Source organism: Eptesicus fuscus, chromosome 16 (genome assembly GCF_027574615.1).
Source record: "Eptesicus fuscus isolate TK198812 chromosome 16, DD_ASM_mEF_20220401, whole genome shotgun sequence".
Lineage (NCBI taxonomy): Eukaryota > Metazoa > Chordata > Mammalia > Chiroptera > Vespertilionidae > Eptesicus > Eptesicus fuscus.
Window position 1 is genome coordinate 32,771,769 of NC_072488.1, and position 24,416 is coordinate 32,796,184.

The following is a 24,416-nucleotide window of genomic DNA, read 5'->3' on the forward strand; positions in this document are numbered from 1 at the left end:
CATGTGCCCTGACCGGGAATGGAAACTATGACCTCCTGGTTCATGGGTCGACGCTCAACCACTGAGCCACGCAGGGCGAGCTAAAGTACCGGTTTTATAATACTCTATTGTCTTGTAGCTACATCATGAAATGTTGCCTCAATCCACAAATTTTAAAGAAATATGTGAAACAACACATTTTATAAGTTGAAACTGCTTTCTTTGGGGGATACGAGGAGCATGGTAACAGATAGTTGGGAACGACTGTATTTTGACTTCATGTCAGAATAAATATCTAGTCACAACGGTTTCTATTCAGTATATGCTGTATCTGTAAAACTATGTCTCCCTCCTCTTTCTCACTCCAAAGTAATCTGAGAAAAATTCACTTGAACTGACTTCTGACTTTTATCAATTTATATTCTGTTTGGAAACCCTACTTGCAATTCTGACTGACTTACAAATTCTGACTGACTTGCAAAGATTACAGTGATGATATGGATCGGGCTGAATGGCAGAACACTGCATTGACGTTCCATTCTTAAATACAACATGCTGGTGTTCATTACCTCTTACAATCAGTTCGCTGTTTTTACACTTCCTGTTCATGGAAACTCCTCTAACGTTAGGTTTGTATATTTAGATTGTTTGCTCTGACACAGTTTTATGTTACAGACAAGGGGTTACAAGAAAAGGCAGAGCCCCAGAAGCTGCATGAATGCAGATAAAAAGGCAGGTTGTGGTTTATGATGTCTAGATGCCCACCTGGAGGGGAGGGAATTTGGGAGCAAAATAAAAAGACTAAAACTCTTAAGTCAACTCAGAAACAAGATATGCCTGTGATGAAGTAAGGTTTGAAACTGGAAAGTTAGCTGTTATGGTCCTCATTTGTGTCTGCTCTATCCTAAGGCACCATTGTAATACAAATGTAGGTATAAGACTTCTTAACCTAACAGTTTCTTAAGACTTAATGATAAAGGTTACATTTTCAGAGGATGAAAGCATGGTTCATTTGTCTTCCAGGTTTACCTTGCAGATTACGGACTCGCCTACAGATATTGTCCCAACGGGAACCACAAACAGTATCAGGAAAATCCTAGAAAAGGCCATAATGGGACAATGGAGTTTACCAGCTTGGATGCCCACAAGGGAGTAGGTAAGTCTCTTTTTCTTTTTCTTTTTTTTTTTATTTCACAAGAATAATTACAGAATAATGAGACTCCATGAAATGACCTTTGCGTAGTCACTTCGAGGACTGAGAGCACTGGTGAGATATTGTCTACCAGTGAGTATTTGTCTGCTAGGGAGAGTAGATACAGACTATGACAAGTGAGAAAAAAGCACAAGGGTGTCAAGGAAGCAAAGCTTGATGCTTACTTTGGGCAGGAGATTACTAGTTTGTGTAGATTAAACTTGGAGGTCAGCAACTGAACTTCCATGCTGTAGTGAAGAATGCAGATTTGGTAAAGAATTTGGTGAAGAATTGTTCCTGCTTTTCATTGTGCCCTTAGCAGAGCGTTGGAAGATACCACCTCTCAACAACAAGAAAATCTCTTCTGAAACTATAAAGTGTTAATTTGTGGAAATCTCTCCTAGTCGCCTTTCATATATCTTACTTATTTAAACTCACTTTGATGGTATTGGAAACACATTTGCAGGTAAATTACATACATAGTCCTTTTATTGGATATTGATTGTACTGCCTTGCATTCCAGGGCAGACTTAATTCAACAATTCCCTAATTAGTTAAAGTCATAACCTATGTCTTGTATTCATTTACCATTAATTAAACCTTAGCTGTTTATTACACTGCAGTCCAAATCCAATAGCCGACCCAGAAAGCCATGGAAAAGGAAATAGGAGGTCAATATTGAAAATATATGGTGCAGAGTCCCACTGATGGTTGCTTTGTTCACAATCAATATGGTCAATGCAACTGTACTTTCTTAGTTGCTCTGTCAGCAAGACAAAAAGTCAATTCTAATGTTATGCTAGTAAAAAAAAAAGGGTTATTATTGAAAAACTTTGGCTTTCAAAATTATAGTCCTTAAACTTTGTTTATAAAAGTATTTTCAAGTTTGCTAAGCCATACAAATAATTATAAACAGCTTGGAAAGAACCGCATTGTCACTAAAAGGCAGTTAGACATTTGCACTTGTTAATGACTGGTGAACTGTTACCCTAAACTGAGACTTTCTAACGAGTTTTAGTTGGTGCAAACAACTGTATATTATTGCCTTTTCTATTAAAAGGACCATTGACCATGTAATGTAGAGGGGTTTTGATCATTTTCCAGGGCAATTAAAACCCACCCCAGTTTAAGGTAGGCCAGTGCAAAAGTCAGACAAGTGTGTTGGATAGATATGGTCTTTCTTTCAGGAAGAATCCTAGGTTACATTTTCTGAAATGGAAATTAGCTTTTATACTTTGGATTAGAGTGAAAGAAATCACTACATTTCTTTTCAAGGGTAGTTTGGTTAGAAAAATAATGATCACTCAGAAATTGAGAAATCTTCTGTATTTTTTCACCATTTACATTGTTAATGAATCAGTGAGCATTCAAAAATACAAGTGGGGCATGGTTTTAATTAAATTAAGAAATATAAGAATCAAATGCTCATTGATAGTGGGTTCTTGTTTAATTTGAAGTTCTTTTACTCTCAGTGAATTTTCTTCTTTACTTTTGTCAGATTCATTGGTGTGAATTTTCAGGAATCTGGGAGTACGTTTTTGATAGTGATATAACTGGAAATTCATCATACAGATTCTTAAGCATTGGTCTGATTATGTTAATGACTAGAGGCCCAGTGCACAACATTCGTGCACTGTGTGTGTGTGTGTGTGTGTGTGTGTGGGAGGGGTTCCTCAGCCCAGCCTGCACACTCTTGCAGTTCGGGAACCCTCTGGGAGCCTAAGCCCTCAGTCGGACATCTTTAGCGCTGCTGCAGAGACAGGAGAGGCTCCTGTCACCTCTGCTGCTCTCGCCAGCTGTGAGCCGGTTTCTGGCTCAGCAAAACTCCCCCTGTGGGAGCACACTGACCATCAGGGGCAGCTCCTGCATTGAGTGTCTGCCCCCTGGTGGGCAGTGTGCATCATAGCAGCCAGTCGTTCCGCCATTCGGTCAATTTGTATATTACCCTTTTATTATATAGGATTATATAGGATGATATTAACTTATGGTTGGACCACTTATTTCAACTGATAGTTCTGATCTTGATTCATTGTGGTTTTGGCTATTAAAACAGCTAAGAAAACAGTGTGATGGTTGAATGGGAAGAAGAGTTGCTACATGTTAATCTGGACAGTGTTTGGACTGTGGTAATTCTAAAAGTCCTCTACAGTTATTCCATAGTTTAGGGCATTGCTTTTATTGTGCTATCCTCATAAAAGATTTGAACAAATTTTTATTCTGTAGTTTGCTTAAGGTTTTTACTCAATAATAATAATACATGTGATTATTTGGGTAGATTTCACCATGGTAGTGCTTTGGGGGAGTATATTGAACTGAGAATGATGGTAGAAAGACACTGTCTCCCTGGCAAGACTATTCAGGGAAGAGTCTGTATTACATATTTTTGGTATTTTCTGGAAAGTCATATGCTGGAGTGAATATTTACTTTTATAGGTTTCATAGGATTCCTATAAAAATATTCCCTTAATGCATTTAAAATAGAATTTATACTAAACTTCTAGGCATTTCTGTATCTAAATATACAGACATATATGCATACCTATGTACATACATACACATATGTTCACACATACATAGCTAACATACACACACACACACACACACACACACATATATATATTTACTAAAGTTTTACTGTGCAGTTTTAGTCTGCTATACGAAGTAAAGGGTTTTATATCCTCTATGTTTTAATTCATTTCTAATTATTTTACATTTAGTTTTCCAAAATAAAACATTTCACTTTAGGATTTTATTAGAAATGAAATAACCATTTAGTTATATCTAGGAACCAGAATAAACATGGCCATAAATCCTGTAGGTTAATGCAGAAGGTCAAATTCATGAATATGTATGTGTTTACTTTTGGTACAGCCGCTGTGCAGTTTAATCTCAGAAAAATGTTTTCTATCACAGTCCAACTACGAGATCAAATAAATACTTAGAAAGATAATGCAAAGGAAAACGTAAAGAACAGAACAAGCTGTCACCGGGAAATGGAACCTCTAGGTGTCAAAGCATCTGTCCTGTGTCAGGTGTAGCTGTGTCTGGTCAGGCCCAGGGAATATTCCGGCTTCACCGTGAAAACTGATTTGTGAATTAACCATTTAACAGGGATTGTTAACCTGATCAGACTCGCTGGTCTCTGTACTTTTTATAGTGATTATTCGTAAAACACAGCTAACTCATTTTTCTGTGGATTAATTGGGTTTTTATAGTTAAGGAGTTTGTGTAAGGTGCCGATCAGCAGTTTGACCTAAGCATTTTCTAGTTCAACTTTATTTAAAAGCAGGGTATCCCTCCACACAACCACATTTGACTGACTTCGAAAAAAAATAAATAAATAAAAAAAATAAAATAAAAAAATAAAAATAAAAGCAGGGTAGCTTGTATTATTACAAACCAAAGAGATATATACAGTGGGGTGGATAGATTGACAGATGAATGGGTAAATAACTATTTCTGCAACTATCATACATCTATATATCTGTATGTTTTTAAAAAATTGCAGTTACTCTTTCAAACTCAATTCTCTTGAATGACTTAAAGGTATTTTCTGAGTGGCTGAAGTGCTTCATTTAGTGTAAAATTAGAGTCATGTATGTTGGGCTTATCTCTTCTATTATCAAATTTTTTTTCTTCATAAAAACTAACATGTATAAACATTGACATATTTTGGGCTCGTTGCCTGATAATTAAAGAGAATTATATCTGTGTCAAATATACTATTTTAAAATTTGTTACATTCTTAGTAATGTTAAAAAAGCAATATTTGGATCAATGTGTGGTATGGATTTTTGTAGATTTTTCTACTCACTGAGGCATGCAGTCAATACCTAATTTCTCTTGAGATATACTGCATTTAACATATTGAGCTTTTTTAAATACTTCAGACCTGTGCATTGAGTGTATAATGCCTGTTTTAATTTGACATCATGGATGACCGTAAAATATGATATCTAAATTGCATTTTAAATGGCTGTTTGTTTGTGTAATATATTCAGTATCAAGGAAAGATATATTACATACTTTTTTATTTTTGCCAATTGCTACCGTGTATGAAATCCAAGTCTTGTGTTATTTCTTGCATGGTTTCACTTCACTATAATTTAGCACTCCAACTTACAAAATATATGTGAAATAAACTGAGAATGTGTTTTCATGTTACCAAACTTGGGGAGGTGACATGATATTTATCTTCTTAAACAATAATTCAAAAAAGGAACCCAATTTTCAATTATAGGATGTCAAGGGAAGCCATCAAGTTGTTGATGTGCTCAGTTGGAGCTTTTAGTAATCAGAAAAAATACTGTTGATTTCTATTTTTAGGTAAATGTGTCTGCTGTAAATAGTCTTTGGTTGATATATCTATCAATAAGCATTAATGAGGACACTATTTCTTCTGCACGCATAACCCAATTCTGACATTTCGACATGACTTTTGAAGTCATGACATAGGTCTTGAACTCTTTGGTTGGGTTAAGAACACACATCGACCAAATGCAAGATACCTACACCTTTGCTCTGTTGAGTAACATTCCCTAAGCCCGCCACTGTAGTGTTTCATAAAACACTAAGGCTTAGAATTTAAAAGGTACAGAAAAAAATAAGGGTTTAATATTTTCTTTGCATTGTCACATATCGCATTCTTTCGTCCCAATGTCATTCTTTTTGAAATTGCAAACATTTGTGGCCACCATAACAGTTTCCAGCTTGTTACATATCCGAATTTACAAAATCCTGAATAACAGAGGTTACTAGTTAGAAACATAAAAATAAAGTTTAGGTTTGTTTTGCAGATAGTCACCCGCCCCTTGCCGAGATGAGCACCTTATTCAGATGCATTCTGCATTCTTATTGTCATTTCTGAGCATATAAATGAATATTTGGGGCATTTAAACCCCTGTTTGCTTGAGGCACAAGTTTTCAAGTTCACTTTATTATTTCCTACTAAACTTGTTTTTCTTCACACTTCATAATGGTACTCTCTGTAAGAAATAAAACTAAACAGAAAACCCTTTAGGCAAATAATCAGATTCATTTTGGGATTAACACTTGCACTTTTCTTGTTCTCTCAATTCCTCTTTCATTCCATTTGATGAATTGGGCCCAGATGATTTCACTCCAGTTTGTTTTTAGAATAAGGCCCAGCTCTCTAAGGTAACTCCTCCGTTCATGTACCATCTTGGAAGGACCATTTAACACTTTATGAATTAATGTTTTAACTAGACACAATTCTTCTTCAGAATGAAGTAGTTTGAAAGAAATAGTATCCTGAAAGGGTAGTTGCATGAAAAATTGTTGTGCTACAGCTTAGAACTCGGGGTTTGCTGCTGGTTTATTTCTTGCCAAAAGAACTGTCTTTATATTGGTGTACCTTTTGAGGGGGGGGGGGGTTGAATTAAAATGCCTACTTCAAGTAAGTCCCTAGCTATAGAAGGAGTATATGTAATGTTGTTTGAATGATGTTAAAACTAACGTTGGAAGCAAAATAATTATTAGATTGAGTATGGACATTGGATTCTGCAAGGATTTCAGTACAGAGCTGTGTCAAATATTGCTCTGTGATACTTAGCAAGTTATTTAACCTCCCTGAGCCTCTGTTTTCTTACTTGCCAACAGGGTTAATAATACTTACCTTATATTGTTAAGGTGATTAAATGAGATAATATCAAAGCAGTCAGAGTGTCTGGCACAGTAGCAGCTTCATAAATCACATCAATTGTGTTTATTTTAAGGACACATTAAAGTGTCACCTATTCCTGTCATCAGCTTTCTAATGAAATAGAATTCAAGTTCCTCCCTGTACCTTACTTTTCAATCATTGTTCCTCTAGGCCAGTGGTCGGCAAACTCATTAGTCAACAGAGCCAAATATCAACAGTACAACGATTGAAATTTCTTTTGAGAGCCAAATTTTTTCAACTTAAACTTCTTCTAATACCACTTCTTCAAAATAGAATCGCCCAGGCCGTGGTATTTTGTGGAAGAGCCACACTCAAGGGGCCAAAGAGCCGAATGTGGCTCGCAAGCCGCAGTTTGCCAATCCCGGCTCTAGGCAGTACTTGATAATTTAGAAATGTTGAGCCATTGAGAACACCACAGGCCTTTCACAAAAAGAGTCATCTGCATTGCTTCACATTAATAAGCTAAATAAAAGTTAGATGCGAAATTATATTTGGAAACTAACAAGAGAGTGTAGAAGAAAGACATTAATAACTAAATTTTGTTACATTCCAATAGCACGATAAGTAATAGTTTGTTGTTTTTAGGAAGTCTATGTGAAAATATACTGTTAATGATTAAATTAATTATCAAATATAACTGAAGAACTCTATATGTTACAGTAAATTATACAGAAATACAAATTATACAGAAACAAAAGAATCCATAATATATTTTAACTTTCAAATTAAATATTTTTATGCTTAGACATTAATAGTTCTTTTTTTTTTTTTTAATTTTTTTTAAATATATTTTTATTGATTTTTCACAGAGGGGAAGAGAGAGGGATAGAGAGTTAGAAACATCGGTGAGGATGAGAGAGAAACATCGATCAGCTGCCTCCTGCACACCCCCCACTGGGGATGTGCCTGTAACCAAGGTACATGCCCTTGACCGGAATCGAACCTGGGACCTTTCAGTCCGCAGGCCGATGCTCTATCCACTGAGCCAAACCGGTTTCGGCAACATTAATAGTTCTTGTCAAACATAATCAATTCTTGTTTTTATTTTCAGCATTTTATTTAATTCTTTTGAAATACAAAAGAAATAATAGAATATATGTAGTAACTATCAAAATATTCATTTCCTAGATTCAGGAATTATTATTTGGCATGTCATTTATTGTCTGATATATTTTAAAATCGATTAAAGATATATGATCAATTCATTGTGTTAGTTACACACATATTGACATATCATCTAAAGTATTTATTTTTAATTAACAGATATTAAAATTGCTTTTCTGTGTACAGTAGATGGAAAGAAGACCTAATTGTTGATAGAAACTTAGCCTTTAATTTCACTGAAACACATCAGTTTTCCCAATTTATTTCTCTGGGAGGGAATTTCAGGAAGGATATGTACTTAGAAACACTTTTAGTATTTCATCTCACTCTTTAGTGGTGGGAAAGAGAAACTATAGGATGTTGTTAAATGTTACATTTATTTCTATAAAACTGAATGGAAACACTGGTAAAACACCTACCTAACCATTGTTATTTATGTATAATATCACAACAAAAAAAAAAAAGTAAAACATTGAAAAATGTGATAATGTATTTTATTTAGGTAAGGCCAAACTGTAATAGTGAAGTAAAGTTAACTCTTAAAGGGCTATTTCAAATGAGACCAGTTTATGAAAGATTGGCTTCAGAAATATAAATGACTTGTCGTTACTGCTGCTTCAGATCAATTAATCCCTCCGTCAGAGGGTGGGAGAAAGTGACTGGAAAATTCATTCCATTTTAACTCTTGATTCTTTTTCCTCAGAGGCCCGCTTGTGTGTAGCCTATGTCCTCCAAACAGGTGCCAGAATATAATTTTTCAAAAATTAGAGGATGTGAATTTTTTAAGTGGTGGTAATCAGGAATTGCCATAATGGAAAAGGGACTTGTGAACACATCTGTAAAAATGGAACCATTCCATTATTAATGGGAGATTTATTACTGAAGAAATCACTACAAAACTGTGTGGTAGAGACCGTGTTTTTATTTTAATACGAGAGCCAGGACTCGCATTAGGACATTGTTGAAGCTTGTGCAGAAAGTAAATGGCACCCAGGGGATTGCAGCATTCTGCTAGACTGAAGGGCCTTTAATGGTCCCGTTCTCTAATAGCAGTTAAGATAGAGTGTGTGAGAGCTAATCTTGTCTTCTGCTTTTATAAAATTTTACGTATAGTAACCAAAAGTAGCTGTGTTGTGTTAGCAGCATTGTTCTTAGTATTATAACTTTTTAAACTAAAAACTAAGTTGACCGAGCGATTTTTTTTTTTGGAGTTTATTTCATGAAAGATAAAATAGAATACCTGTTTACAGAAAATTGAACAGCCGCAAATTACACTCAGGAGAGTGTATATCCCTGCACAGGTGAGCGTTCATGTAGTGGTAGAAATGTAAATACCAACTTGTCGTTTTATAACAGGTTAGAATGGTTTAAAATAGTTTATTTTGTAAGATTTCATTCAAGTTTTCATCATTATTTCAGTAATATTTTTTATCTTTGACATGATTCTTAGGTTTCATTGTCCATCTCTTTAAATCAGGCACTTTTTAAGATGTAAAATGATGATGGAATTAGTCTACAGCATTTAGTAGTTTGATATAAGTGATATTTGCAGTGGCCTAACCATGTTCTTTTACTGCATTTTATATAAAAAGGCTGAAAGCCTCTGTTTGGCTTCAAAATTGACTTCCGGCCACCTCCGCCCACACTCCCATGCATACCATTGCCTCATCTTTATATTTTCTCTTCAGGATATTTGACCCAGAATCTTAGTTTAGCTCTGCTTAAATCTAAAACGAATATTTGTAAGATTTTTAGAACCGTGTACCCAAAACAGAAGGCATATTTATCCTTCACTTTCATTAACTGGAAAATCTTCAGACAGACCTGGTTTTTCACACTGCACACTAGATGGCAGTTTTGTCATATTCTTCCAACTCCAAATGCTGCTCGCGTGAGTGGAACAGAAAAGGCCAGCAGTGTTTAGTCTGCGCTCACAGGGTCTCTGCATGACCAGTGCAGACCCCATGGACTTCCTGGAACATATGTTAGCAATTTAGCTGCAGACATTTATTTCTTTGTTTTACTGCTTGGCTCTTTGAGAAAGTGTTGGTGCCAGGTTATGGGTTGTCTGGATCATGTCAGAGGCCATGGAGATCAAGTTCATGTGACAGGCTAGACTGAGGAAGGATGAAGTTGGAGGAGGTGAGGAAACTGACCCTTACTTTCAGCAGCCACAAGTCACCGCCTGTCTGTGGGCTGGAGCCAAGCGCCGCGGCGTTTTAAGTTTTACTCCAGCTGAACAAACAAAACACGTTGCCCGTTTGGCTTTTTCATATTTCATCAGTAGTCGTTAAATCAGCGGCTTCTCCGTTTCTCAAAACCTGCTTATCCCTCATCTTTCTCTCTCGACGCCGACTCCTCTAGCCCTGTCCAGACGGAGTGACCTTGAGATCCTCGGCTACTGCCTGCTGCGGTGGATCTGTGGGAAGCTGCCCTGGGAACGGAGCCTGCGGGACCCGGTGGCTGTCCAGGCGGCCAAAACAAAGTAAAGGTTTTCAGGTCCCCCATCGTGTGCTGCAACAGGTCTGCAGGGACCATTAAGGGGAGCTGGTATCCCACTGAAGATTGCCATTCGCCCAACGTGATCACTAAAGCAAATTTCTTAAATTTGAAAAATATTATATAAAAAAACCGAGCAGCTGACAGACATCACATCCATTAGGATGACGCCTATGAAATCACACGTACGGGAGTTGTAATGCAGAATGTAAAGCGAAATAGTTGTTCCGTCACATGGTGTTTTCCAAAGCTTCGATTCTAGGTGGTGGTGTTTGCAAGGAAGAGGGTTTTCAAATTAGCGTTGTGCACGGATATGCAGGCAGCCCGCGCTCTGTGTGACTGATAGTAACTGCGCGGAGCGACCGTCACATTGGGACAAATGTGGCCTATATTTTTCAAATGAGAGCAACCTCCCTCTTTCTTAATCTTGTGTCTTGGAGGGAGTATGTTGTTTTTTTCTGAAAGAAGAAACAATTTTTACATGAGGTGTTTATATAAAAGGTAATCCTGCAGCCATATAAACATTTTTAATATTTCACATTCAGTTTTCCTCAGCTAGAATCTGTTAGCATGAAAATTAGGTCAGACCGAGAACAGAGTGTGTTGCTATTTTACTATTTTCTCACTTATCAAGCCTAAGAAAAAGTCAATTGCATGTAGCACAGACTAGCCATTTTTTTTTTTTATTATATACCAAGATATGCCCAACAGTCATTATCCACAGATAGTATATCACAACTGGGAAAGGCAGCTATGTTCTTAGTAGGGCATGTTACAACAGAAGTTTACAAAAGAGTTAGCTGATTCACAGAAATCAACTTTCAAATTCAGTGTGGCATCGGTTCTTAAGAGAGACAAAGGCTAGCCTGCAGATTCAGAATAATACAGATTATTGCAAACATGGATGTATTGTCTATTATAAGAAATGTTTCTCCACTTGGAATCTTGATTACTCTAGTCCCTCACCCAAAATGAACACATTTATATAATTCAATATTAGTTATCACTACAGTGAGCAATGGATCCGTGTTAACCCCCATGTAACTGACATTTTTCAGTCTATGGGTCAAGTCAAAACTCAGTAAAGGGTATAAATAATAAACAGTCCTGGCAATTTTCCACCTCAGTTTACTGAGTTTGAATATTGTACTTTATTTCAAAGATTAGCAATTTAATTCTAATGACTATATGTTTTTCTCTTATTAAGACTTTCTGATGACTTTAGTCTGTTATCAATATGCATATATAGATTCCATAAGGGCATACTTGCATATTCAACCATACTACCATATCTCCCTTATGCCTTTTATTTTCCTGACATAGGGTGGTATTAGATCAGGGCATTTATTGTTGCAGTTCTGCCTGTGCCTGAGTTTATGAATCACACATCCATATCAGTAATTTTCATTGAATGTTTATATATTTGTGGTTGAAGCAACTTAAGAGAGTTGTACTTGTTCAGTCTAAAACATTGGAAATGGTTAGAATAATGTTTTTTTGTTTATTTGTTTATTTTTTGATATTTCTTATTAATCTGTTTAACTATAGGGTAGCCCAATAGAGAACAATATACATAAGTAATTAAATAATTTGCCCCTCCCCAATAGTTAGTACTTGAGGAAAAATATCCTCAAAATCCACATGCATTTTTCTTCTATGTATTTTTTTGTTGTTAAGAAAAAAATGACAGATATTGCTACTTCTACATTTTTACACGTTTGAACTTTGAATTAAATTCTACATTGTTTAGTTTCTAGGTGATTGATATAAAATTGGTCAATGACCACTTTCCCTCTTACTTATTACTAGTGGTGAAAAAGGGTACTGAAAGTCAAGTATTGGTGACTCAACAACACAAAATTTGGGTTTTGTCTGCTAATCAAAACAGTGGATCACTGAATGGGGATCGCAAACAGATTCTTTGTGTGTTACTCTTTTGTTTCAGTGGGTCACAGGATCACAAACAGATTCATTGTGTGTTACCCTTTTGTTTCAGCCTGTTGGATGAGCTCCCTGAGTCGGTGCTTAAATGGGCCCCTTCTGGAAGCAGTTGCTGTAAGTCAAATGATAACTTCTGCCTCCTCCAGTATGCTTGACAGGTCACCACATTTGTCACTTCTGTTTTACAACTTTTTAATCCACCCACTCCCATTCCTCAGGGTTGGGAGGAAACTCTTCGGGGTTACAGATAGGTTGCTAGAGCAGAGGCTGTTTAGATCCCTTCTGACATCAGAACACAAGAACACTGCGCAAAAGTGTTTAGGCCGCTTTCTAGGCTCTGCCGACTGAGGTTTTTTTTTTTAATATACATATCGTATGGGAATCATGCCCAGGTTTAATACTCAGCTTCATCTAGTATTTCTAGAGTTGACTTTCTATTTTCGTTCCTCTATATATTGTTGAAAGAAGATAAAGTTGATCTGTGAAAAGACTTTCAATTAATAATTTTTTAAAAAAATCATTAAACCCTTGAATGCTCTTAGACCCTGGGTTACACTCTGGCTGAACAGCCAGCAACAAAATTTTGGATTGGCAAAGGCATGTGGTGCCGGGATTTGGAGATGTATTTCATCAAATCATTTTCCCTTCCAAATTAGTATAGATCATTTCCGGAGCTCTTTAATTTGACATTCGTAGTAGTAAAAGTATTAAGTCGATTCAGAGTGACAGAAGTGCCTGCCATTTGCAGTACAGGCGAGGCCCCAATTTAAGCAAGCGGGTTACAGTGTCGTGCAGAACAGAGCCCCCTTTGGCTGTCAGGCTGTTTTTTCTCGGAGACAGGTAAGCAGAGTGAATCTTGTTCTCTGTTTATATGGGGCGGTGCCAAAGTTAGCTTTTACCTGACTTAGGAAAGTGAATATGCACACTGACCCTCTAGCTAAGGTCAGACAGTGTCCATTTCCACCTGAGGGTCTAAGAGCTAAATCATCTTAAACTTACATACATAGCCCTTCTTTGACAAGAGACCAAAGTTTTCCTTTTCATAGGAAACCAAAGAGGAACAAACCAGACCTGCTCTCCCACTGCTATTTCCCAAGTCCATACGTCTGCCATCCCGCCTTCTGCCCTCCCTTTGCTACTGAAGGAGTGGGGGGAACAGGGGAGTATTCTCATTTAGGGGATGGGTTGAAAGATGAAAGTGTTTTGTTTCTGTAATTGCACTGAGTAACTTGGTCCAAATGCCAATATTCCTTTTTGGCTAATACTCCTTTTAAAAAATATATTTTTTATTGATTTCAGAGAGGAAGGAAGAGAGAGAGAGAGATAAAAACATCAATGATGAGAATCATTGATTGGCTGCCTTCTGCACACCCCCTACTGGGGATCGAGCCCACAACCCGGGCATGTGCCTTGACTGGGAATTGAACAGTGACCTCCTGGTTCATAGGTGGACGCTCAACCACTGAGCCACGCCAGCCGGACTCGACTAATATTCTTACTGACATTTTCACCAGGTCATACAGTTTGTGTTTCACTTAGCAAAAAAAGAGAGCTGGGGAGATTTCCGTAGAAAATGTTTACTTGTACATCTCGTGTATCTTCTTTACCTTTCCTGTCCCTCCTGCACAAAAGGTCGATGTGCAGTTTCAGGTCAGAAAAGAAAGCCCAGAGCCCCTGGGTTATATAAGATAATCTCCCGTGACACTTCCGTTGCTAAGGTTCGGCTAGAGGAAGAGGAGAGTGCTACAAGAACTCACGAGAGCAGTGCCAGGTTCCTTTTTCAGCACAAACCATTTGAGTGTATAGTACTATTTTATAGCAGATTTCTGTTTCTAAAGAACAACATGTTGAGCCATTAATATTCACTGAAGGTCTCTTAAGTTAGTTGATTAGGAGAATGGGTATTGTAAGCAGGGCAATTAAACTGATTTACAAAAGGTCCATTACTAAGACATTTTATGAAATAAAACAGCCAAGAAGTTTGCAGCATGCATGCCTAACTCAGTGTAATAATAGTAGTTTCAAAAGTTTCTATCTCTTGAAATGATAGTCAGTAATGATACTTAATATTTCGCTAGCTTAAAAAGCAGATGATTCAAGGATACCATAATTTCATACTACTCAAAGTATTTTGTTTTATAGCTCTGGAAATATGCTAGTAAATTAGAAAGTGTACTTAATATAATAAATCCAGATCTTGAAAGGCTAACATTTAAACCAGTACTACATCACAGAAGTCTGAGCTCCAGGATCATAATCATACATTTGTAACAGAGGTGGGTCTTTGCTTTTTCTCCCTCTCCGACCTCACTGGGACCTAGTGTTTTTCAAACCCCAGACAGCTGCTCCCAGCCAGTGGAATGCCAGGAGTCTTCCATGGTCTTCTAACAGCCATTTGTGAAAAGTATTCCCAACACATCCAGCTTTGCTCTCTCCATTTGAGATATTTTGGTTAATAGAATTGTAAGATATACCATACGTGGCTTACCAATCTTGAAGAGCCCAAAGAACCACAGAATATTTATATTAAAATAGCAGTGAATGTAATTTAATCTTTTTCCTCCTTGATCATCCCTCCAGGAATCGGACGCCCCCAGAGGGCTCCTGCAAGCCTTAGTTATAAATATGATGGAACCCCCGCCCTTGCTAGTTAATAGACATCTGGCTGATGGAATGCTAGATAACAGATTTTATATACATTAGAGAGGGGGAAAGTAGGTTGCATAATTGCCACAGTATCCAAACAAATAAACAAACAAGCGAAAAACCCTGGAGCCAAGAGTTCTCATCTTAGTCACATGAGCCTGACGTCCCTGGAGAATGGCTGTGGACAGTTTGGTGTGTGATGGTCACTCCCTGACTTTCATCGAGCAAAAACAGATGATGACTGTGTCTTTTGGAATTTTTCCCTGTGGGCAGTGAAACCCCGTTTCTCTGTCTTTCCCAGACTGGATTGAACGGAGGTAGGCCTGGAGGGAGGGGAAGAGAAGGCTAGAAGTCACTCCTGCCAACCCACCACGCTTCCCAGATTCTCTTACTGTGGATGTAAACAGCCTAGTGGTAAAGTGAGAAGTACTTGTGTCTGGGTCAGTAATAAGTTTTTGAAGGGGAAAGGCTTGTGAAGACTAGTTTGTGAACTAGTCTAAACCTCCAAACGTCACCGTAAACAAAGGAAAACATGCCCGCTTTTAAACAGTGTATGGTCTTATCCTTGTATATAGATTGTAGATTGAAGCTTCATGAAACAAAAATGCAAAAACCACATTTGTTTTAAGGCTCTGCTATGTTTATAACTTTTGGTTACTAATTCTACTTGTTTTTAAAAGTTTGTAGTTCATAATTTTTTTTTTTTTTTGGAGCGGGGGAGAGTTACCTATGGTCCCAGGCAGGAGATTACAGTAGAGAAAAAATAAAAGGTAGCAACTCCTCATCCTTCTGCACTAAATCAGGAAGGCTGCGACGGGGATGTGCTGGGCTAGCCAGGTATGGAGGTTTGGCGAATTCTACAGTCAGTCACGGCTGAACACGTACAATTCAAGGTCCACGTACAATTCAAGGTCATTTCTAAATGAACTGTTATAATCTCAAAATCAAAGCCTTAATTAAAATTTGGAATTATTTTTTTCCCTATGAAGTAAGAAGGTTTATAGTAAGTACCAGTTGTTTTTAACTGATTTTTTAAAACCTCAACATAAAATAAAAGCATCTATCATATTACTCAGGTAGTTCTTAGAACTTGTACCCCATAAATCAAAATCACTATAATATAAAAAGTTTGCTTTCTTTGATAAGATTAGTGATTTAGTAAATATAGGGTGTCCCCCCCCCAAAAAAAAAATGTATACACATACTTCGAATAATTATAAAGGCAGTATTTATTAAAATGCATTTCATTTTCAAAATTGAGCAATAAGCTGTTAAAGAGTGGGTACATTTTAGGGGGGGGACACCTTGTATATACAAAAATATGTAAAAAATAATCAGTTTCTCTCATCTTGTCAATCGATAGGTAAGTATATTTCAGTCATTTTTGGATATCATTTAAAAAGTGCTTTTCATTGAATTGTTCATTCTTAGTTTCTTTAGGATGTGTGTGTGTTTGTGTGTGTGTAAGAGAGAAAGAATGATTTTGAGGATACTGGTGTCTTGACATTCCTTTGCCGATTATGAATGACATGTAAAAAAATTTAATACTTCACAGATGAAATAGCCCAATATTTGGCATGTGCTCATAATTTAGCATATGATGAAAAGCCAGACTATCAAATGCTCAAGAAAATTCTGAACCCAGGTGGAATACCTTTAGGACCATTGGATTTTTCCACGAAAGAAGAGAGTGTAAATGTGCGTACTCCAGACTATCAAAAAGTAAGTATCATAGTCTCTGGGATTTTATGATTACCTCCTGTGAAGCTTGCTTCCAAGTGAGATTGTTTTAGGTTTCAAATGAGTTTGACAACCCAGTTTCTTATTTATTATATTTAATTCCTATTTCCCCTAACTCAGCCCCAAGAAATTTTGTTGAAAGTTCGACATATTGTTTCTTACAGAAAAATAGTAGGATCTGTGGTCTGTTGTGTACTATTAAAGAAGTAAAACGGTCACTGTTGTCATAGAGATGCGACTAGGTTAAGTCTAATCTGACTTTATTTATAAGAACCTTTATTTGCTGCTTTTCTTCAGATTTTCTTTAGTTATTTCCCTCTGTTTTTTGCAGACCAAATTGGCCATAATTTGGTGGTAATGATAATATTCTTAGATTTAAGCAGATTATTTGTATGTGCTGATATTTCAATTTATAGAAGCAATTCTTTTTTTAAAAGTCAATTTTAAAAAGTTGTATCCCCTCCTTTATTCTGCTGTTTTCTGACTCCCTCGTGCCAACTTAAAAAAAAAAGAATTAGAACTTGCAAAAGAATTAAATTTGAAACAATACAAAAGAGTTAGGACAAACTCTTTTTTAAGAGGGTGGGGAAACCTGAGACTGCCGTCAGCAACACGACTGGACAGGTTTCTAAATGGCCATTTCTCCCTTGCCACCATCCACATGCAAAAAATAAAAAATTAAAAAATAGGAGGGCTTTTTCTCCCCTCAGGCGTGTATAATAAGGTAGGGTCAGGATGCCATTCATTTTTAATATTTCTTATGAACTTTGGATCATCACAAGTGTTCATGAGCCAAGAATGCAGGATGCAAACTAACGTGACTGATAGGCTGCTGGATGAACGGTGAGTCAAGTATCTGAGCACAGATGGTTCTGATTTGCTGAGTTTTGTAGCTGCTGCAACTGAAGACATAAAATATCCTTCTAGTCATAAATTAGCTCTTTGGAAGCAAAACCTTGACACCAGAGCTTTACAACCTTCAATTAGTAGGGAAAGAAGTATTTGAATGACTGTGGTATTGACATCTGTAGGCCTGCATAGTAATCATTCCTAATAGAAGAGAATATCTGTTTGAGGAGGTTTTGCATGGCTAATTAACTACCAGTGAGAATATGTAATTTTTTCATGATCTCCTGATTGTCACCTTTCTCTCATGATACAATTACATTTTATTGTAGCAAGTGCCTCACAAACCAATTGTCAGCACTATTTACTTACTGCAGAAGGCAGAACAAAAGTTCATGTTTAATAAAAAGCCACTGGATTTTGATCTTGGTAATTACTGAGACTTATTTCAACAGTTTTATTGACTTTTGTGTTTTAACACTTTTGCAACAAAACAAAGAGCATTTCCTTGACATAGTATTTCCCTTGCAATAATGGTCACCATTTAATCTACACGAATTTAAGTAGTGTTTTTCCCTTTTTTGTAGTTTTTTAGTTTCACAAACTTAATTGAAATATAAAAAAGCCATTTTAAAAACAGATAGCTATATCCTCTGATATAAAATTTTAATTATTCACCAGAATTTTGTTTCATCAAATTCTAAGGATGTTGTGAAACCATTTTAATATGCATAAACATAAAACAGTTTTTCCAACGAGCCTCAATCAAAAATGATTTACTTTTTATTTTATAATATATTTTTTTTGATTTCAGATAGGAAGGGACAGAGAGATAGAAACATCAATATTGAGAGAGAATCACTGATCTGCTGCCTCCTGCATGCCCCTACTAGGGATTGAGCCCGCAACCTGGGAATGTGCTCTGATCAGGAATTGAACCAGGATTTCCTCGTTCATAGGCTGAAGCTCAACCACTGAGTCACCCCAACCCAGCTACTCTTTTCTTTTGATGAGAGCACTTTGTAAAAAGAAAACTTTAAGAATGAGGAAGGGGTGGGGGTGGGTGGGTAGGGAGTGATTAACCAAGGAACTTACTTGCATAAATGCATAGCCCTTGAATACAGACAATAGAGAAGACCTGGGAACTGCGGGGTGGAGGGGTCAATGGAAAAACAAACAGAGAGAAATCTGTAAGACTTTGAACAATAAGGATACATTTTTAAAAATAACATTCTTAACACCTTAACTTCTGTTAACATATGATCAGCCTCATTATATATAAAGTATGAAGATTTAGGGATATATTTCACAGTATGTCAATATTTATTGGATAATGACTTTATTTCTCTAATATTTTAAGTATACAAATATATTTAATTATAGTATAAAATATAGGTTCACTATATGTGGCTAAACCTTAATTTTTATTTTTAAAACTTACAGATTTTGTGATGTTTAAAAAACCAAACTTGAAAATGTTCAAAAGCCAAGTATGACAATATAAACTCTCCTATACTTCGCCCCTTTGCCCGATACAGCATAAGATAGTTTCCCTAATCGATCGTTTCCATAACAAGTGTAATTTAAGTCCAAAGTGAATATTAATGAATGGCCCCAGATTTCTTTTTTTAGTCAGAATCCTCTTAAAATTTCCTTAAAAACATTACTTAATAATCTACACATGGATCACTTTAGTTATGTAACAAACTAGTGAATGAACTTTGGACTTGTACTTTTTAGATAAAGATACTTAAAAAAAAGCCAGTGGACCAAAAAACGGGTACCATTAGATGAATAAAACGTTTCTATCATTCAGTGTTCAAAGGAAAGATATGTTTAATTTTTAAAGTGTTATTTCCCTCACTATAAATGGCTGTGCCTTTTCAATTTAGAATTCTTAAAAATATGTTTTGGTTAGGTATTAGAAAATAGCACATCACCATATGAACCTCAGCAAACTTATCTTTTTACAAAAGAAAAATGAGGTATTTTTTCAACACTAGGTTTTACTAGGTGTCATAAACTGTTCCCTATAAACTGAGCCTTCTTCCCAAAGTCCTCAAATGCTGTTACTGAAGTTAAAGTGGGAATGAATTTATGTCAAGATAGTAGAGACGTTGATATTTTTTCCTGAAAAGCAAATCTTTGGGGGTATTTGCCTCAATCAAAATGATGGTGTGTGTAGCTGAAATCACCCGCTAGTAGTGCTGACGGCTCCTGAGGTAGCACTGACAAATTAGAAGAATCTATCATCAGGCCTACACCAGTCTATTTATGCCATCCACTGGGATTTAATGTCCAAAACTCACTGAAGGAAACCATATTTCAGTAAGAATGCTTACTGAGGTGAGCTAAAGCTCTAGAATTCCCAGATGAGAATGCTAAAGCCAAATTGAAAAACCAGCGTTATTGAAGTCCCATTTCAACCCTTGAATAAGCGGTTTCTTCAGGAGCCAGTGTAGTGGATCCTTTTCTCAGTTTGTCAGTATCTCCTTCCTTAAGATGATACCTGAATCCATAGTTTCATAGTATAGACACCTGGGAATCAGGAGCCACCCATTCTTCCTCAGTGCTTCACCTACGCAGAGGAGTAGCTGTAGGTCAGTGTTAAAATGTTCAAGCTAATCATCTTTCAGTAAAAGTTTGTTCCCACATTCACCTGAAATTGGAGGTTCCTACAGCAAAGCTAGGAGTGACTTATTATTACTGTGGTAATTTTTGTACTGAGTTTAAATGTTTACAAAATTCTTTCTTGAGCTTTAATTCTCAAAATAATTTGATTAAACTTCATGTTTATTTTCTGTATGTGAGAAGAATAAAATATAAATTCTCCATTATAAACACATTTTTGGTATATGAAATTTTAAGGGTCCCAAAGTATTCCTGATTTTGTAGCACAGTGAGAAGTACTAGTGGAAATTTAAGTAAAAAGTACCTTGTTTGAATAGCTACTTTCTCAAAATGATACACATTTGGATAGTATCCTTTTAGATTATGTGGGATGCCAAGTGTTTTCTGTATTTTTATAACTTAGAGAAAAATGTTTACTTAATCCACTTCATTCTTACCATTTTAAAACTTTCCCTAGAAATGGAACTTTTGCATAAAGTGGCTATCATTTTGTTCATTAGGCAGAGGTGTCCCTGGGCGGCACAGCCTAACCAGCCAACCGACAGCAGATCCAGCCTCACGGAGAATTGAATCTTAGACCAAATCTTTGCACATCAGAGGCTCCCAGAACAACAACTGTCAGACCTACCGTGCCTAGCATACAGGAGGCACTAAAAAAACTCAATATATCAGCTAATCCTTTATGCCATAGAACACATTTTCGTGAGGATTGGCAAGCCAGTGTTTTATCAGGATAGCACTGCGCACAGCAGCCTTGGGAAACGCCTTGTTTCACACTGGAGGCACGATGAGCATTTATTACCAAGATGCAGGAGTGGCTCAGGAGGTGGATCCACACACATTTCCTCAGGAGTAGGGGAGGTTTGAGTGTTGGAAATAAAGAACCCCTAAGTGATTAGGAAGCAATTTCAATTTTCTGGTTACTGGCAGGCAGTGGCTGCTGTCCTTTGAGAAGCTGGGCTCTGAGGGGAGGGACGAATAAAGAATGATGTTGTGCCCTAGCCCGTTGCTCAGTGGTTAGAGTGTCAGCCCTCCGACTGAAAGGTCATGGGTTTGATTCCGGTCAAGGGCACATACCTCAGTTGCAGGCTCACTCCCCTATCCATGTGTCTCTCTCACATCAATGTTTCTGTCTCTGTGTCTCCCTCTCCCTTCCACTCTAAAATTCAATGGGAAAAAAATATCCTCAGGTGAGGATTAACCAAAAAGAATGATGATGTGATAACTTAGACCTAGCCACAAGACACCGGCATATTTTAAAGGGAAAGAGTGAACACACTTGGCAATAGAAGCTAAAAATTGAGACTACAAATGAAGGCTCTGCTTGCCCAGCCAGTGTAATTCATTCTGTGTTTTGGCACTGGCTACCCCGTTATTTCCCCTTGCACTGTTCCTATCTTCTGCCCCCTGCTTAGCCCATGAAAAAAGGTGACTGCGCTTTCAGCTGCTATAAACATGAAGCTGCCGAACAAATACTTCACATAAGGATCTTCACTGTGGCTTTCAATCTTCCAGCCGTACTGAGGGGTCTGCGCTGCGATTTCCCTGTCTACTTCAGGGTTATTAAGAGTCAGTCATCCCCCAGATAACGCCAGAGTGTGAGAAAGAAACCTTAGAAGCAAGTTTGTTGTAGAACTTAACCTCTGATCCTGGTACACAGGATTAGATGACATGAACTGTTATTCACCTGCTTAAAGGTTAAATTACCTGTATAAAAAAGTAGGCAACATCATAAGCTCCTCTTACAGATTCACATTAATTAGGCTCCCTTCAGTGATAGAAAACGAAGATTCTAATTAGGAGTTTAAACTAAAAAGATATTCTGGATCCATTCCCAGCAAAGGTTAATAATGAATTCATGTGCCGTTTTAAAATGTGACAGTTTTCTGTAAAAAATGCTGTTTTCAATAAGCAAGTTATCTGCAGAGGTAATTTCCAAAGAGTGCACAACAGAGACACTAATTTTAATTGGTCTTGTCCTACTGATGAGAAAGGGTCAGGATCTTGCCAACTACTATATTTTTTCTGTAACGTCCATTTGTTGGTTTCCTCTCCATTTCTTCCTTTTTTTCAAATCTTGGCAAGTTTAGAGTTTTCAAGAATCTGGATATAAATGCATTTTCTTAGGTGCCAAAAGTTTTCATTACCTATTATTACTCTAAATCAACAGGTTGGTTCACAAAAGGCTGCAACAAAGCCAGTCAGTCAGATGCAAACTAGGTTAATGGAAAGAAGTGTCCACAGTGAGAGCAGTGCTGAGCCCTCTGCAACGGGGAGAAAAGTCCAAAAAGAGGAGAAGCGGATTGGATCGCGTAACAAAGAGACAGTGCAGGTGAGAGGCATTTCTCTTTCTCCTTATTGCACACCTTTGCTCTGATTTCATAACTAAGGCGTTACATTAGAATATGCCCTTTGGGAATAAGGATGTCTTCATTTCTTCTGGGGGCCAAGGTTGTCTAGGTTTGTTAGATGAGAAGGGACAGTAAATGTCCTATCCAGCAGATGGAATCAAAGCAGCCAACACCAGTTATCAGAGAGAAAGAATGACAGTGAATACATTTGCCTACAGATCTGATTTCTTCCTTTAGCCTAAGAATGTAATGAAGTGCACTTAAATTTTTATGCCATCTATGATCCATTAGGGACTCTTAACATATTCCATACTTTTACATTGGTTCCTCCACTCTAACCCTTATAATCAACTGAGTGAAGTGTTCCTGTCAGTGTGATGTACTTTCTACATCATTTGATCATTTGGTTGGATAGTGACTCACCTTTAGCAGACGACACTCAGCCAACAGCAAATGTCTTTCCTAATCTAAACTTTTTGACAAGAAGAGTACAATGTATTTATATCCTCAGTAAAAAAAAAAAAAAAAATTGTTTCAGAAGGGCCAATATGTTATATGATTTGTACACCATCATTTTCCCAAATGTGAAATAGAAAAATGTAACTCCCCCACTTTCTACCTCTCACCCCTTCCCCCCAAATTGGTGTATCAGGCAGTTGGGATGTTAATCACTAAACTGAGCATTGAAGTTGGATTTGAACTTCTTGGCAGACAAGGCAAAAATTAGAAGCATACTAGTTAGGCATTTCATGTCCATCCAGTAAGCATACAAACTAATCCAGAGAGATGCTTTTATAGTACTAATAGGAATTTTTTGCGTTTATTCTTTTGTAGAATAATAGCACCAATTTTTTAATTGTAAAGATATGTCAAATGGTCTTATCTTATAGTTCCCATTTGTAAAATTAGACAAATTCTGCTTGGTGACAAAGTAGAGATTCTTGGGTGCTCTTTTTCAACCCTTACTGTGTACCAGAATTAGCTGTGTATGGGAGGGGCGGGGGTAGGGGTGGGGGGGGAGGGAGAGGCGGGCTGTAAAAAGATCGATGCCCAGGTTCCATGCTTAGAAACTGGCTCATTTTCATTGGATGGCAGTGTGATGTGTGTGTACATTTTATCACTCCAGAAAGTTCTTTGTTCCCTTTCTCAGTCAGTCCCTTCACCTCCGAGACAATCACTGTTTCGACATTTCAATGGATTAGTTTTGTCTTTTCTAGAATTTCACATACATGTAGTCATGCAGTATGCACTTTTGTGTCTGGCTTCTTTGACTCAGCATGCTTTTTGAGATTTATCTATACTGTTGCATGTATGAGTAATTTGCTCTTTTTCTTGTTGAGTAGTACTTGTTTTAACTATAATTCCCATATCCATTCTCTTATTAATGGACAATTGGGCTCCCTGGCTCTAGCCACAAGTATAGTTGTTATAAACATTCTGACACAAGTCCAATGGACATGTTTTGTTTTTCCTCAGAGGTGAAACTGCTAGGTTTCATATCAGATGCATATTCAGCTTTATAAAAAGCTAAAAAATGGTTCCCATTTTATACTTCTCCCAGTAATGTACAAGAGTTCCATCCTCCCTAACATTTGGTGTTGTCTTTTATTTTAGCCATTCCAACATGTGTATTAGCGTCTCACGGTGATTCTAATTATCACTTACCTGATGACTAGTATTTTTGAGCACCTTTTCATGTGTCCATTCATAAATCTTTTGTTAAATGCCTTTTCAAGTGTTTTGATCTGTTTTTAGTTGATTATATTATTAAGTTGTAAGAATTCCTTATATATGTCACACATAA

The 24,416-nt window shown here is 37.0% G+C and overlaps 1 protein-coding gene across 9 annotated transcripts in view; it reads left to right on the top strand.

Annotated features, from left to right (window-relative positions):
• VRK2 (VRK serine/threonine kinase 2) overlaps positions 1-24,416 on the top strand; it is a 79,183-nt gene that overhangs the window by 41,828 nt on the left and 12,939 nt on the right. For 8 of the 9 annotated variants that reach the window (XM_054728556.1, XM_054728553.1, XM_054728552.1 and 5 more), the window contains 5 exons: positions 1,003-1,135; positions 10,323-10,443; positions 12,454-12,512; positions 16,600-16,766; positions 22,432-22,593. In XM_054728556.1, coding sequence (XP_054584531.1) covers positions 1,003-1,135; positions 10,323-10,443; positions 12,454-12,512; positions 16,600-16,766; positions 22,432-22,593 — 642 coding nt within the window. The remainder of the gene's footprint in view (positions 1-1,002; positions 1,136-10,322; positions 10,444-12,453; positions 12,513-16,599; positions 16,767-22,431; positions 22,594-24,416) is intronic. The other variant, XM_054728558.1, reaches the window with a different exon arrangement.